This window comes from Bison bison, unplaced genomic scaffold, assembly GCF_000754665.1.
Source record: "Bison bison bison isolate TAMUID 2011002044 unplaced genomic scaffold, Bison_UMD1.0 scf7180017864529, whole genome shotgun sequence".
In the NCBI taxonomy this organism is placed as follows: Eukaryota; Metazoa; Chordata; class Mammalia; order Artiodactyla; family Bovidae; genus Bison; species Bison bison.
The window spans coordinates 3,090,174-3,108,112 of record NW_011495079.1 but is presented as its reverse complement, the minus strand read 5'-3'; the positions used below and the strand labels follow the sequence as shown (position 1 = coordinate 3,108,112).

The following is a 17,939-nucleotide window of genomic DNA, read 5'->3' as shown; positions in this document are numbered from 1 at the left end:
CAGGTCTCAAAGCCTATAGGAGATCTGATCCTTGCGCTACTTGATAGACCTGCATTTAGACTTGGCAGCACACTGTCCGTTAGCACTGCTTGACCTGGCTTATTATCAGGCCTACTGCTAGTCCAAGTCTTGGTTAGCAGCAGGACAGAGCAGAAGAGGCTGGAACAAGGAGCAGGGAAGTGGGGGAGGTGCCTGACCATGTCAGCCATCTGTGTGACAAAACTCCTATTGGGGAGTCTGAGAGTACAAAGTATATCCAGGTAGAAAAGAGATGCCACGATCCACTGCAGCTTCAGAGGCAAGTTTGAGTTCCTGACACATTGAGGGTGTTGCACCAGCAGGCTCACAGTAAGTGGAAGTCAGGTTTGTGTGTATCTGGGGAGCAGCATGTCATACGGAATGCTGCCCTACCCAGATGAGGACCTCCACCTCACATATAAGGTTCCAGCATTTCACGTATAAGGATCCAGCTCTCACCAAGTCTCAGCAAGGCAGCTTCTTTTTTTTTTTTTGTAAGTAGCTGCTTTGAATACAGAGATTATTAACCCCAAAATTATCTTCGGCTATGCCTCTCAGCTGTGATTTCCAAGAAAGGCAAGCAAAACCCCCAAGGCAAGAGACAAGCCCTCTACCCCACTCCAATCTCCACGGCACTCTTGGGCTCATTCCTTTATGTCTCTGACCTTCCTCAGCCGCGAGTCCTCATTTGTCACCCCCTTCCTTGCCTTTTCCTTGTGCTTTCTAAAACCTTCGTCTCCCACCTTCTCTTCCCATACAAACTCTTCAAAAGAATCATTTAGATTGCACTTTCTATGTCCTTATCTCTGACTTACATTGCAACCCAGCACAGCCTAGCTTCTGGGCTCTTCTCAGCAAGATGCCAGACCCCTATGAACCTTTCTCCCTCCTCCTCTCAGCGAACCTCTTCACTCATCCCAGTACTGCGGCCCACAGCCTCCATACAACTCTGCTCCTCTCTCTTCTCTTGTTGTCTTGACTATTCTTTCTTCAGTCTCCTGAGTATAATCCTCATCCTTTACTTTGAAAATGTTGGTTTGTCCTCAGGCCACTTCTTTTCATACTACATGCTCTCTTCAGTCCCATCCATGCATGACTGCAGCTCCCACTTGTGATAAAAATAACTAAGATTCATCCAGAGCTTCTTTGTGCTGAACACTGAACTAAACACGACTTGCATTATATTGTTGAACATTTATGGCAACCCTCAGAGGTAGATATTCTTTTTTATCTCTCATAATACTTATCAGAAAATGGATGCTTAGGAAGGTTGAAGAGTTTGCTCAAAATCATACAGCAGTCTGTGCTGCTGCCTCAGACTTCTCCCCCAAACTTAACATTGCTATTCCCCAACATCTTTAAATTCTCACATCTCAAAATTATTCATGTCACTTTCTTCTATTTTCTTTTCTTTCTCAGCTGGTAATACCACCAAGTATCAGAGCTAGAAACTTGAGGTTTCCTACATTTTTCCACCTATTATCCCTTGCAGTGTTGTCACAAAGGGATGGTGGTGTGATTGACAGAAAGATGCCAACAAAGGCAGTTAAAAGAAATGAAGTTTCTTTTAATGGCAACAGATATGAAAACTTATGGCTTCACAAAATTAAAGACAGTGCAGTGTACTGTCAAATGGAAGTACAGGCTTCCTTTAAATGTTCTTCATGAAGTTACCGTATTTAATTTTTAATTCTGTTTTTACTAAAGGCTAAGGCTCTGAATTAGAGACCTCCTCGTGGTTTAGAGAGTAGAATGCTTACTTCTCCCCTGTAACAGTCTGACAGTGAGCAGTCCAGGTTTGCATGTGGACTCTGCTCTATGCAATTCTGGAAGGACTCAGGACCCAGGACCTTCCATCTCTTGTTCTATCATCCTCTAAAGTACTACTGTTTAAAGTGTGGTCCACAGATTGACAATGTCAGCATTGCCAGGGAGCCTGTTGGACATGCAGAATCTCAGTCTCCCTTCAACCTGTTGACTTAGAACCTGAAGGTTAAGGTCTCCCATATGATTCTTATGTACATTAAGATGTGAGGAACATTTCCCAAACTCTATAGTATTGTTTTGCCCATGGGACCAGAGCTAGGCTGTCAACACAGGTGTTTCAGCTCAAGAGAAGACCTGCCCCCGACCCCAAAAAAAGGAAACTCTAGAGCAAAGAATCTTTTAGGATAAAGGTGATCTGAAGTTACATTAACACTTTCAGTGGCATCCCATAGGCTCAAATGTATTCTCATAGAAGCAACCAGAAGAAAAGCTACTGTATCACATATCTAGTTAAGTAGGTATGAGCCTAATTGAAGCCTCATTACTGTGGAAGAAGAGAGAATAGTTTTTGATGGACAACAATGGGTCTCAATTTTGTAACACTCTCAGACATAAAAATATCGGCCAAATTTGTTATTGAATTTTTTAAGTTCCTTATTCTCTTGATCTAATTACCATGCCAGTGTCATAATGCCAGCTTCATAACTTGTTGAATTGAGAACTATTTTTTAAATTTAATCCCAAATCTATTACAATGTAATTCCATTTTCTCTTATTTTTATTTCCTTTTTCTATTTTTGTTGCCTTCCTCTTTTATATTTTTCATCTTGTGGCTCTATCAGTTTATAAGGTAGTATCCTTGTCTGAACAGACAAAGCTGGTCTCAGGCAGAAAGGATGACAGACAATAAATATATATGTATGTCCATGCATATGTGACAAGCCCAGAATATTTCAAATAAAAGTAACATATTAAGATAAAATAAAGCTATAGTGATCATGTGATCTTACAAAAACCTTCTAGGTCAGTGGTTTTCAAATATTTCTTTTTTAAGCTTTCTTTCTTCTTACCTATGTAAGACACTTAAAATATGAGTTATTCAACTGAAGTAGACCAGGCAGTTTTAGAACCTCAGCTGTTTAGCTGTCTTATAATGGCCCCCTTGAAGCCCTAGGACACTGCAGAGCACTGTCCTAGGGTCAGTGATCTCTGCCTGCTTTGTGGCTTGTGATGTTAACAGTGTGTTCCCTCTGAAGCCAAGTTTGCTTTAAGAGGCTCCTGGAGGACAGTCAGTGCCCATTTGCAGAGAATCAACAAGACATCATGAGCAACAAGGAAGATCTTTGATGCAATGTACCAAGATATCCTCATTTTCCTGAGACAAGCTTTCTTCCCTGCTGTCTCTGATTGCTATTCCAGCTTAGGTTTCCCCCAGACTTTGGGATTCAACTAGTTGAATAGTATTGCCTTGTTGAGAACCTGTTATCATGCCTGCTCACCACTCTGCCTCTCAGATTACAGACTGTGCCTGACGCCCATTCATGTTCACAGTACGGCGGGCCTGGAAGCCCCTCGAGCTATCTATCCTTGTCCTGCCAGATGAGCCTGCTGAGAAAAGAGTATCACCACTGCTAATCTGAGAAAGCAGTCACCATGCTCCTTGTGGACGCACTCAAGAAAAAAGTGTGGCTGACATCTGACTCTAGCCTAAATGTCCTATGAAATTGAAAGTGTTAGTCGCTCTTTGCAACCCCAGCAACTGTAGCCCGCCAGGCTCCTCTATCCATGTCCCATCTTGTACTGCATTTTTTTCCTTCTGCCTTTAGGTTTCTTTCCTCTTTACTGGATAAATAACTATGACACTAATTTGATATTAATATACAAATTATAGAGTTGTAAGATTTAGGAACTAAAAGGGAACTTTGAGATTATTGATCTAACACCTTTATTTTATAGATGAGAACACTGAAGCCTAGAGGTGAAGTAACTTGCCCATGGTTATACAACTAATAATGGTATAGTCAAGACTGCCAGCTACAGAAACAAAGCCCAGTGCATTTTGCAATGTGGCATGTGCTGTGTGTGCTCAGTCATGTCCAACTCTTTGTGACCCCAGGGACTATAGCCTGCCAAGCTCCTCTGTCCATGGAATTTTCCAGGCAAGAATTCTGGAGTGGAATGCCATTTCCTACTCCAGGGGATCTTCCAGACCCAGGGATCGAACCCATGTCTCTGGCATCTCCTGCACTGGCAGGCAGATTCTTTACCATTGCACCATCTAGGAAACCCATACGGCATACTACACAGCATACTCCCTAGAACTGGTCCTTGGTATTTAATAGTTTTAAATACTTGTAAACATTAAGTTAGGCCATAACAGGAAGCCTCATTTGTATAATATGTAGTACAAAGTACACATCTCCCCACAAATGGATGCCATGCCACTAAAATTAATTTGTCCTTTTGTCCTCACGTGTTCATTAAATTGGGCTTCCCTAGTGACTCAGTTGGTAAAGAATCTGCCTGCAATGCAGGAGACCCAGGTTCAATCCCTGGGTCAGGAAGATCCCCTGGAGAAGGAAAAGGCATTTTAGTAAACCTTTAGCAAATGGCTGCCATATATAAGATGCTCTGCTGGGCACATGAGAGACTACAAAAGTGGCTAAGACCTTGTTTCTTTACCAGGAGGTTGACAGTCTAACTAAGACAGATACTCACCTCTCTAACTATAATAGAAATCAAACTTTAATAGAGCTATAATAGAATTTTGTGGAAATTACTACAGAAACCTGGTAGAAGGTATGATTAGTTTTGACTTGGGAGTAAGGATAGCATTGGAGAAGGCATCATAAAAGAGGCAGCATTTGAACAGGATCTTTTAAGAATGGATAGAATTTCAACAGAGAACAGGGGAAAATAGTATTCCTGACAGAGGAAACGGTGTGAGCAAAAGTGTAGAAATATACTAGAAATACAGTAGATTATGCCCCAACAATCGTACTCATAAAATAAAGAGTTACTTAGTTTAAGATTAGTGAAAATACAGTACACTGATGTTTACTAGATGAGAGTCACACAGCTTGGACAGGATGCTGACGTTAACTTAGCTTCCCAAGTCTCTCTCAGTCATTTGCCAGTGAATTCATAAATTAAAGAGTTTGGAATATTTTATATGTTGACTTGGTTAGGCCACAGTACCCAGATATTTGGTCAAACACCAGTCTAGGTGTCACTCTGAAGGTATTTTTTAGGTGCAATTAGCATTTAAATCAGTAGACTTTGAGTAAAGCAGATTACCCTTTAATGTGGATGAACTTTATCCAATCAGAGAAAAACACTGAGGTCCCCCAAAGAAGTCAAAGGAATTCTTCCCCAGGCTGCCTTCAAGTTTGAGCTGCAAATTCTTCCCTGAGTCTCTAGCCTGCCCTGCAGATTTGACACTTGCCAGATTTCAGACGCATGCGTGTGTATATACACAGCCTATTGATCCTGTCTCTCTGGAGAACCCAGACTAATACAAACACCAAGAGTTTTGAAATAAACAGTGACTTTATTAGTCCATGTTCCCCTCTATGTCAAAATATCAGTGGTTTATAGCAACAAAATATATGTATATTTTTTCTTCCTCATGATTCAGCTAACTTCAGGTGGACTCACCCACGCTCCAGAGAGCTCGGGTAGACTCCAAGCTTCAGCCTCGATTTAGGTCTGCTCCACAAGTCTTCATCTTTCTCGTAGGGCTAGCAGTTGTGTAACTACTCAGCACTTGTTTTTCTTATAATAGAGTATAGGAATACAATAGGATAATTGGATCACAGGAGTGCAGAGGCCTCATCTACAGACCGCCACACTGATACTTCTGCCTGTTCCACTGGCCAAGAAAGTACACAGCCAACATCAATGGGATGGAGTAGTAAGTCCAGCTATAGCAGGATTCAATGCAGATTCCTTGGCAAGGGGCACAGAGGTATAATTCTCATCCAGGAAGAAAGCAGAGAATTAGAAATGATTCAATCAACTTGAGGGACCTTGTTAGATATATTTTTAAAAAGTAACTGTCAACTGTGGAAAGGAGGGTATAAGGAGGTTAGCAGACATAAACTCTTTCTAAAACAAGGTAGAAAAGAAAAGGAAGCAGTGCAAGAGGAAAGAAGAATTTTGATTGGAAGTTGAAAAGATTAGCAGCCAAAAGACTCAACGTATAGTTTCAAAATAAGCATGGGCCTAATTTAGGGCACTAAGGAGGGAAGGAAACTAAGTTGTTGAAGACATATATTCAAAACTGCGCTAGGCAGCATGCATACCTTGTGTCTTATGATCCTTACAATACGGCAGTAGATACTGCTGTCACATTCCAAAGTTCATTTTGGAAGAAGAGAATTGAATTGAAAGACACTTTGTAAATCAAATGCAGAAGACTTGTTGGCCTAATTAGATATGAGGTAAAATGGAAAAGAGAAAGATGACTCCTAAGCCTCTACTTGGGCGATGGTGTGCAGTTGTGGTTCAGTCACCCAGTCGTGTCTGACTCTTTGCGACCCCGTGGACTGTCACACATGGAACTGCATACGGTGTGATGCTCCCCATTGACTTAGTTGGGGAATGCAGAGGGAGGGCACTTGTGAGCCAAAGGAAACACATTTTGCTTGTGTTGGTGATACTATAGGACATCTATATGAGATATTTTACAAACAGTTGGAAATTTGTATCTTAGAGCTCAAGAAGCCAGTCCTAGAGAAACACTGCAGAAATAAAGGCAGAAATCATTCTGCATGGAATGCATGGAAATGCATGCATGGAAATTCCATGGAAAGCATGGAAAATGATATTTGCAAAGACATGAATGTGTCTTGCACACAGTTCATGTTCATGGAATGGCTAGCAATTTAGCATACTGTTTAGACAAACTGATGTGTTTAATTATATGTGTGAGTTTACATACAGCAGAGTAGTATGAGATGAGGTTGAAAAGATAACTCTGTACTTGGTCTCAGTTGTCCTAGAATGCTGGAAAAGGACATTTGGGCTTTTATCAAGAAGGAGCTTCTATAGGATTTTGTGCAAGGGTTGACTTAAGAGCCTGGAGACTGATGTAGCATCATAGTATAAGCTGGATCAAAAAGGTGGGAGGCCAAGTGGAAGACTATTGCATTGGTTTTATAAGCACCAATAAGGACCTACACAGAACAGTGGCAGGAAGAACAGAAGTGAGGGAACAGATGGGAGAATTGCTTTGAAGGAAATAATTGTGCAGCACAGTAACCATTCTGCATATCATTAAATATGTGTCAAGTTAATTTTGTAACTTCTTTCGGCACTAATAGCTTCCTTTCTTCAGGTGTGCAGAGCCTTCATAATTTATTGGTCATCTGCTCGCATATTTTTTAAATAGGGTTATAATTTCTATGAGGGAGAGACTATAACTTGTTTTGTTTCCTGCTCTTCTACAACACTCATCAGAATAGGCATGGGCTAAATGTTTAACGAGTGAGCGACTGAATGAATGCTGCCCCATACACATCAATGTACTCATTCCCAGGTTCTCTTCACACTTGCTCTGTGGCCCTGCCCCACAGCCTGCCCCACCTCTCATCTTTCCACTGACTGTTTCCCCCCGCTTGCCTCCTTAAGGTTGGTCAGGAGAACTTGTCTCATAGGAGTAACCAGATTTCTGAGCAGTTTGCAGAAACTGATGGGACTTTTTTTTTTTCCAATCCTGCCTTCAATCAAGCTCAGTTGATTCTCTCTTTACTATTTTTAATGTTATCTCAGATATATCCAATAGCTTTCACTTCAGTTCCGTTCAGTTGCTCATTCGTGTCTGACTCTTTGCGACACCATGGACCGCAGCACACTAGGCCTCCCTGTCCAACACCAACTCCCAGAATTTACTCAAACTCACGTCCATTGAGTCGTTGATGCCATCCAACCATCTCATCCTCTGTCGTCCCCTTCTCCTCCCACCTTCAATCTTTCCCAGCATCAGGATCTTTTCAGATGAGTCAGTTCTTTGCATCAGATGATCAAAGTATTGGAGTTTCAGCTTCAGCATCAGTCCTTCCAATGAATATTCAGGACTGATTTCCTTTAGGATGGGCTGGTTGGATCTTCTTGCAGTCCAAGGGACTCTCAAGAGTCTTCTCCAACACCACAGTTCAAAAGCATCAATGCTTCGGTGCTCAGCTTTCTTTATAGCCCAGCTCTCACATCCATACATCCAATCTCACATCACATACATCCAATAGTTTTACAGTTATATAATATTAAAAATTCAGTTCCTATCCATTTAAGCGTCCATTTTTATTTTCTTCTCCAACCCCCACCCCAATTTAGTCTTCCCCCAAGGGACTGGTACCTCTCTCTTTTCTGACTCTAAATTCCCTAATGCTAAAGAAGGAGTGACTTGGGGGAAGGCATACTTCTTTATAGTTAATTGGGTTTGCTTTGCAGAGGTCTGGTGGGTTTCCCATCAGACCTTTGACTACTGCTGACCATTAACAACCTCTGTGTGGCAGGTGGCCACTGGGTGTTCTCTCAAAGGAATGGTGTGTGAATACCTGGGGTGACCTATGAGGACCCTACTGCACAGTTCTCTGGGGTGGGACATAAGACTCTACCTCAACTGGATGCATCTAGACGCTCCAAGCTTGTACCTGGTATCACAGCTGGTGTGGGCAGCTTCTCAGATGGCTAGCAGAAAGACCTCCCTGGCAAGCTATTAATTTCAAACCTAATGATTCTCTCTCCATTCCTTCTTCTCTTTTTTCTAGTTATTTCCTTGTATTAACTGGGACAGCCAGGGAGTTTCCTGAGGCTGGGGTGATTATTCAGGGTAGCAGAGTTGGTTCAGCCACCTCCTAATAAGTCCTGGAAAATGCCTCTAGCCCCAGTATTTTTTTAATTCTCTGTAGAATGTGGAAGTATTTGATACCTTTGAGCCTCTGCTTTTGGGTCCTAGTTGCCAATTTTACACATAGATAACATCCAGTTATTTGCAACTGCTGGTAAACATCATTTTGCAAATCCTGAGTTGTCATTTATATTTGTAACTGCTGTATAATAAACACTGAGTTAAGTGTTATATGAACAAACATCTAATGAGTAGCCCAAATGAGTCAGGCAATGTAAAAGTGAAATAAAAAAATCTGATGCAGTTTCGACCCCAATGCAAATAATGAATTACATGGTAATGTCAAGGCAGAGGACATTTAAATCTTGAAATGGAAAACAGATTGGGGAGTGGAACAATAGGAAAGAGAAAAGGAGAAAATGAAACTTAAAAACGAAGTAGTAAATATAATCCCAGAAGAAGAAAAGAGAAAGAAAGGTAGAAGTACTTGAAAATATAATCGCCTTGACCTTTGATCATGTCTAGGAAAGAATAAAACAGCTACACAGGACATTTTGGGTACTTTGGGGGAATGCTAATACTAACTATATGTTGCTGCTGCTGCTGCTAAGTTACTTCAGTCGTGTCCAGTCTCTGTGCGACCCCATAGATGGCAGCCCACCAGGCTCCCGCGTCCCTGGGATTCTCCAGGCAAGAACCCTGGAGTGGGTTGCCATTTCATTCTCCAATGCGTGAAAGTGAAGTCACTCAGTTGTGTCTGACTCTTTGTGACCCCTATGGACTGCAGCCTACCAGGCTCCTCCGCCCATGGGATTTTCCAGGCAAGAGTCCTGGAGTGGGGTGCCATTGCCTTCTCCAACTGTATGTTAGGTAACACCATTTTGTCAATGTTAGATTTCTTGGGGGTGATGATACTGTGACTACGTTGGAGAACATCCTTGTTCTTGGGACGTGCCAATAAAGCGTCAGGGATAAAGTTTCATGATGTCTGCAAATGGTCCAGGAGATATGTCTTTCCAATAATTCATCTAAAATTTAAAAGATAGATGTTGTGTGCATGTGAATGAGTGAGTGGGTATAGAGTGAAAGGCAAAAACCAAATGTAGTAACAAGTTAGCCTTTGGTGAATCAAGGTCCCGGCTATTCTGGAAGACATGGCCATGCACCATCTGTATCTCCCTTCAAGTAAGGACCTGCCAGGCTTTGGGGAGAGTGGTCACCAGACAACCTCCAGCTGTCAGCATCTCCAGGGTCTGCCTGCATGGCAAAGAGCCCACCCCAGAGTATCTCCTCCCAGGACAGCAACATCCACTAACAGAGAGGTGGGGCCCAAAGGCCCATTTCTATCTGCCATGCCCAGGATGCTCTAATAGCCTAAACTGCGCCAGAGCTCCAGTGGGTTCATAGAGGCTTTATCAAGCTCCATCATTCTTTGGCCCCTCTTCTGCCCTAGTAAACACTTTGCACCTCCCTCCAAAAGAAAAGGAATGAGGAAAATTTCAAAAATGAGGACACTGCATAGTGACAGAAAGCCTAACATGTTTGAGATTAAAATCTGAATCCCTGATGCTCAGACTAATTTTTCTCTGCTTGCCAATCAGAATCCTATAGATTTCCATTAATATTTATCTCCTTGAATCTAAAGGAAGCGGAAAATCTATGTTGCATTTTTCCCAGTTCTGCCATTCCCATCCTGAATTTCACTGAAGGACCACATCAAGTTGTTGAGGTGCTGGCTGTCCTTAATAAGTGAAGTATTCGATGTAAGGTGTGGCGTGCAAAGCAGCACAAGTCAGAAGTGAGTTACTTAAAAAACCAAGAACTGCAAATTCAACTAAAATTTCAAATAAAAGCCAAAAAACTAGAATAATCCATACAAAATTGTAAAGCCAGAAGTTTCTTGTGCTTAAAATTACTTTCACACTCCAATTTAAACTCAGAAACATTATGTTGCTGTCACACTTCTTTGTTCTCCTAAAAAAGTAAAAAAAAAAAAATCTGTATATAGCTGACAAAAAAATAGGAATCTGTCTGCCAGCGAGTTCTCTATTAATGTCTAACATACTGTAGAGTCTGCAGAACACATGGTCTTCAAACACTCAAAAGCCTCTCCTGTACTGGCTTACCACAGCAGTATGTTTCTCCAGCATGTTTTCACTACCTACAATACATGTCTTGCATAAGCATGAATTCCTTTGGATGTTTGAGTCATGCAGTATTTTCACATGCTTTGATGTTGTGCATATGAGAATTATCATCTACATTTTGGGAGTGCAGTTTCCTGTGCCTTCAGCACTGAATTTAAAACTGCTCGACTGACATCATTTTAAATTCCGTCCAACAGAATGCCAATAATGTCCACAACAGAAGTTTGACATATTTAGATCTCTCAAATATGGAACTGATTTAGCAGCTAAATTGGAAATTTCTGGGTGCATTTTTGAAAACTAATTCAGCGTGAAATTATTAATGATTTAGAATTGTGCCTCAAGTATTTTGGGTTTTCTCATTTTCTTATCCAGAAAGATCTGTTGCTTCATATCAGATAAATTTCCAAGATGCATTCTGTTGTTGGAACACAAAGTAAACACCTTAAATTAATCCTGACGTGATTTTCTAATTACAGATGAGACCCATCGGCCATGATGGCTATCATCCCACGTCTGTGGCTGAGTGGCTGGATTCCATTGAACTAGGTGACTACACCAAAGCCTTTCTAATTAACGGCTACACATCGATGGACCTGTTGAAAAAAATCTGGGAGGTTGAACTTATTAACGTAAGTTGATCTCTTAACGACACCTTATCAACCCTTGATGATTCTTACCATAGGTGGGTAGTTGTTTCTGTCTTCATAGCTGGACATCCAACAGGGATTTATGGATATGCCTTCTGTTTTGAATATATGTCTCTCTTGATTCTAGTCAAGCTCCACAGTCATTATCTTTTGAAGTTTTGGAGTGGGGGACTAAGAGGACTCTCAGGGTGTTTCACATTATTTCAGGAAACCTCCCAAGCAGCTTTAGGATTTCCATTTTAAGAAATTTTGTCACTTTACGATATGGATATGATAACAAATCAGCACCCATTCTATTCTTTGCTCTTATTCATTTTTTAAGACTAAAGTCATCATTTTTAGTTTTCTATCTCTGTTATGTTTGTCTCTATTCCTTAACTACATATATAAACCGTATACTTGAAGAGGCTGCTTTTTGTTATTATATAAGCTGCTGTAATATCAACATTTTATTTTCCAAGGCTTATAACTAATTTTAAATTGTTTGTTTTATTCATACACTTGGCATAGATTTTCTGTAAAAACTGGCCAACAAATGTTGCCATGTATTTGAGCCCAAAGAGATCAACTAAATCTGTTTAACTGATTTTGATACTGATAGTTTTCTCATTTTGTTTTTACTGTTATTTTATTTCTAATGGTATAAAGGCATGAAAGAGTTGAAAAGATGAATAAGCATCATGCTTTCATATTTTATTTGGCATCATGAACATTTCAAAAGTGAGAAATCATTTAATCTTTTAGAGAATTTCTTAGACTTAAGTTTTATATTCTTATAACTGAAAAAAGCATTCACAAAATGAAAGACAAAGCAAATAATTTCTTCTGGCTCAATAGCACTCTCTTCTACTCTTTATGGCATTTTTTCCTCCAAAAGTCAAGTCTCCTACACTGTATGTCATTAATTCTTTTAAATGATGGTTAATTAGTAGTAACTAATTATTCTTTGCTTTTAAAAAGTCTGTCTTTAATATCTTTTCTGGAACATCTATAAAAACCCTTCTTTAATTTAAAAATCACTTTAAATGGACAAATTCTTGGCTCCTTCTTCTAATGTGCCATCAACTACCCTTAGCTTTCTGTTCTTATCCTTTCACAAAAGCTTTCATTATTTCAGAAGGAACTCACTTTCTGACTAAAAGCTTCCGATTAATTTTGTTGCTAGTCTGTGTGGCAGTGGAAGCAACTGAGACTGTTTTGCTTTTCAGTTGCATCAAGAAGACTTCAGTTCTCCACTGAGAACTCGACACTCATGGCTACTCTTAGCCATTTAGTAAACGGGGCTCTTCCATAGATCAAACAAACATGCTTCCAGTAAGTCACTTTCTTGTCAATGATAAATATATCTATGTAACATCTTCTGAATAATATCACTTCCCACTGAAGAATGAATACTTATTATAGATAGCTCATGAGTCACTCACCTAATATTAGAAATAATCTCTCTGAAAAAGAATGGATTCCAATAGAACTCTATTATCAAATGTTTTCATTGAAGCAAGGATCATTAAAACAAGACTACACGTCTCTGAGAAGTCAAGTACTGGGGCTAACAGTTAGGGTGTAGGCTTGGACCCACACTCTCCCCAATGCTCTGTGTAGCAGAGGATTCCCGTCCAGTCACTGTGACCAGACCTCGTGGGTGCTCGCAGTGACTGCAGGGCAGTGATGCCACAAGGCCTCATGTTCCATGCCAGGGCTCAGGGTGTTAAACCACACCCACAGGGCTAACCACTCTTGAAATGGGACAGAACAATAACCTTTTTCCACCCATACTGACTCTAAGCATTATCCCCGTAGGTACATTTGCTGTAATACAGTCTGACTCCAATCTAGGGAGAAGTGCCTGTCACAAGCATTGTATCAGAATCAGAAAACATGGTCACTATGTTTTTGATCTTGAGGCCAAATTCCTCGGGCCTGGAGTACAACATCTGCATCTAACACCAACCCAGTATACTTTCCTTACAGTGAACCGATAGAATGTAAAGTTTGTGACAATTGTATGGGCAAGTTCACACTCTTGATGAGGAGGCTTTGCAAGTCATTTAATTCTATAAATACACTTACTATGGAGAAAAACCACCTGTACCTTTAGACTTGGAAATCAGAGAACAAAATTTTTATGCCCTTTAGAGCTGCTGCAAGTGTACTTCATTTGATGGTTAGGGCTGTTGGGTTTTAAAATGAGAGACAGGCATGATGTGTACCTTCTGGCTTATAATGCTTTCTACTGGTCTCCAACTCAAGACTTTTATTTATTCCAACTAGTCAGAGAAGGTATTCAAATATAAGATAATCTCGTATATAACATTTGGACCCAGTAATTCTGTATTAAGTATCCATAATTTATTCTTTTGTAGCCCAAAAGTAATGTGTAGTCATTTTGGTTAAGAGCAAAGCTTTTTAGGAAAGTTGCATCCCAAACCTTTGTAATGAGTGGCTAGTTTTAAAGAAACCCAGTGGCTTCAATAAGTGCTGTTCTGTGTAGAATGGAGAGAGAAGTGCATGTGCAGCTGTCTTTGATGTAGAGATCTGCTGAGAGGGGAGGAGAACAAAGAATGAGAAAGCTGACTGTTGATGTGATTACAAACAACTTCAGCATCATTAAATCATAGTGATTAACCCTCAAGTACATTATGTTGTACTTGATATTAGACAACTAGTAATACTTTCTCAGTGTATTTATAAATTTATTCAAAGTATGTTCATGAGAAAATGAAAGCTACACAATGTTGTGACTTGAAAAGTGCAAATATATTTGAAATTGTGATCTTTCAAAAAACCCCCCAAGGTCTTTTTCTTGGTGGAGCACATTAACGCCTTTAAAAAAAAGTTACTGGAACTAACCTAATAAAGATTTTAGTCACAAAGTTACCCAAAGTATAGGCATAGGGGAGAGTAGTGGAAATCTCATATGTTAGTAGCAGCATTGTCAGCAGTGGAAATCGAGCATAAACTAAGACATAAGGTATTGCCAGTTTTATAGGCCCATGCTGTGTCTAGATCTAGAAAATGAAGTCTTTGCCAATAACTGTTTTTACAATCTCTAATGTATGCTTTGTATTCAGAAGCTGGTATTTCATCAATAGCTGTTTTACCTCTGTGTGTGCCGTGACCATTAATAACATCATTACTATTATTTTCACTTTTGTATTGATATTTTATGTTGTATGACAATGTTGAGAGAGATTGTCAGGCAAACGGGTCCCTCTGCAGATGGCAGCTGGGTGAATCTCTAGCCTGAATTATAGTCCTCTCCAAAGGCTTGTTAGAATTACAAACTAGTTAGCAGTGCGTAAGTACATGATTTGGTGGAGGTTTTTCACTCAAAAATTTACTCAGGTCTTGCATATACTATTACCAAGTTTACACAACAGTTTCCACTGCTATTTAAAAATCTCAACAGCTCTGCCTTTGTGGAAATTTTAAGTAAAAAGGCTACATATTTTCTGCCTGAAATATGTATGGATAATTGTAAAATCTCCACAAAATCATCATTTCCTAAACAACAACAAAAAAGTATTGCAGTTATGAAAAACAATGTTTATTTTTTATCACTGTGCACCTACTTAAGGGATTTTGATTAGATGAAGCACGTTAATAAGGTCCAATTTATTCATTTGTGAGTATCAGTGTAGAATTTATGAGTAATTTCTTCCCATTAGTTTTATCTCTCACTTTTTACCAAGGAAATAATTCTAGTCCAGACTTATAACCTTCTACAATATTGATAATAACAAAAAAATGCCCACTGAAAGAACAAGATAAAATTCAGGCTTCAGTGCAGTCTTAAATCTCTGTTCATAAGTGTAAGAATAGCTTTAAAAATCCAAATCCAGCAGTTGGCTGTGTTTTAAATACCTTTGGGTAGAAGCAAATAAAATAATTAAGGTAGCAATACCCATATGCATCCCATGAAAATCATTTGGACTTATTTCTGTAACAGTAAATTGATTAGCAGAGCATTTGCTTCTTGCCTAATAGCTGCTGAAACTATATTTACATCACTTTTGCTTAGGGCTGTCAAATTTCTTTTTTGTTTTTTCTTTTGCAGTGTTGTTGATTCAATTTCTACCTTCCTAGGGAAATTTTGTGATAATCTAATCACTTGGAGATAGACTAAGAAATTTGCAAAGTTAACATTCTAATTTTGTGTTCAGTCTTTAATAGCTTGACTTTACTTGCCTTAAATGCTACAGAAATACAGTCCTCTCAACATTAAATTTAGACTCATTACTTGCTTTGATGTTTTTATTTTATGATCAGAATTATAAAGTCACACTCCTCTCTGCTCTACTCTCATTACTATAACTGCAATTAAATTTACTCCCTAAAGTTTTTCTGCATTGTCTGGGTAAGTATGAATGTGTTTGGTTGTGTGTGTGTGTATTGGATAAATGCAAATGATTGCTTATACTCCCAACCAAGAAGAATAATCACCAAATTCACAAACTGCAGGGGAAGAATGGGGAGGAGAATATTGTAATTCCATTTCCAAAACAATTATTTTAAGTAAAAGGTTATGCTTTCACTATAGGACATTAATAAATGAGAGAAATATTCATATTTCCACACCAGGGAGGCTACATCAGTCAACACTTCAAATGTTAACAACTTTAATCAAAGCCGAAGGCTTTAACTAAATAACTAGATATGAGTATTCAAGTGTAGAGCAAACTTTATAAATTATCTATGGATTTAAGCATTTAATTTACACTCATAGTCAGTACAGCTAGCTCTTCACAAGCCTTCAGAACAAACTAGACACGATCTCTGGGCTTCAGACTTCTTCAGACATTTATGTATCAGGTAAAGCCCCTGGACTCTATCCACCACCACCAGTCACTGTATCTGAATTACAAGCTCTAGGACTTCATTGCCAGTCCAGTGATTAAGACCTCATCTTCCAATGCGCAGGGTGCCAGTTTGATCCCTGGTAGAGGAGATAAGGTCCCAATGCCTCACAGCCAAATTACCAAAACATAAAACAGAAGTTATATTGTAACAGATTCAATAAAGGCTTTGAAAAATAAAATAAATTGCAAGCTCTTCAATATATTCTCTGGAAGCCTGGCCCAAGTTTTGGAAAAAGCACCCTTCTCCCTTCCTTATATGAAATGAACAACCCTCTTCCAAATAAATACTCACTTTCAGGTGATTTTTAGCCCTTTCCCATGTGACCTGAAGGCTGATGGGCTAAGGCTTGTATTATTGATTCCACTCTCTTTCAGCATATCTGCACCTATCATGCTGCTCTCAACTTTGGAGCCTAAACTGAGATAAAGTTATATCACAATAAAATGTGCTTAAACACTAAAACTTCTTTGGAAGGAATATAGCTTTTCTTTTGGATTTAAAGAGAACTTGCTATCTTTTAGTGCCTCGGGGTTAATATTATGGAATAAGCATTATTGAGTGTTGATCTTGGAAAACACACCACAGACCACACAAATGAAAGTTAACAAGGGATGGGGAACACATGTACACTCATGGCGGAGTCAAGTCAATGTATGGTAAAACCAATACAATATTGTAAAGTAAAATTAATTAATTAATTAATTAATTTTTTTAAAGAAAGAAAGTAAACAAGGCATTTGGCCCTGAAGAGACAGTCTAGACACTTAGCAACAAATTGATTTCATGAATAACTGAAACCCTCTGATTACAGCCATTAATGACCCATCTCTATACAAAAATGAAAATCATGTTCTGAGCATCTAGACATTTCTACATTAAGAAAGTTATTTTAGTGGACTTCATTTTCCCACATTGATTTCATTCACTCTTCTCCTGATTAAAATAGAAGCATTTCAAATTTCCTCTGAAGAAGCCACCACCACCCTTCCACATTCCATGTTGAGCATACTACCCAGATCTAAACCAACCTCAGCATCCCAGCCTTGCTCCCCATTCCCATGGGCTACAGTATTCCTCACCAGGACCCTTATTAATTCTTCACTGTTGAAGGCTCCAGTGAAATATGAAAATATGGGTCTCATTCAAAAATTATTTTAAAATGTAAGGCAATAGTGGAAGGATATTTAGCCAAGCAGAGATACCTTTGAAGCACAGATTTTGTGCTACACAGGTCACACATCCATGGAGCCATCCCTGCTCTTCATGCCCTTGCATATAAACCTATTTGCATCTGCTGTCATTTTCTTTCTACCCAAAGGTCTTAAACATTTTCACAGTGTGGGGCCACTGATAGAAAGACTTTATTTTGCCTTCAGTTTTGAAAGATACTTTTTCTGGGTATAGAATTCTAGAGTTAACAGTACTTTAGAAATGCTGATCCACTGTTGTCTCTTCTGCATTATTTCTGATAAGAAATCTGCTGCTATTCTTTCCTTTTTGGTTTTGTTGTTGTTATTTCTCTGTATATAATGTGTCTTTTAGCCCTGTGGCTGCACTTATTGGTTTTCTCTTTATCACTGGTTTTAAACAACTTGATTATGATGTGCCTTGGTGTGGTTTTCTTCATATTACTTGTGTGTAAAGTTT

At 39.3% G+C, this 17,939-nt stretch overlaps 1 protein-coding gene across 7 annotated transcripts in view; it reads left to right on the top strand.

Annotated features, from left to right (window-relative positions):
- Positions 1-17,939, top strand: part of ANKS1B (ankyrin repeat and sterile alpha motif domain containing 1B) — a 1,164,394-nt gene that overhangs the window by 826,404 nt on the left and 320,051 nt on the right. For all 7 annotated transcript variants that reach the window (XM_010831587.1, XM_010831586.1, XM_010831585.1 and 4 more), the window contains one exon: positions 11,262-11,414. In XM_010831587.1, the coding sequence (XP_010829889.1) occupies positions 11,262-11,414 (153 nt within the window). The remainder of the gene's footprint in view (positions 1-11,261; positions 11,415-17,939) is intronic.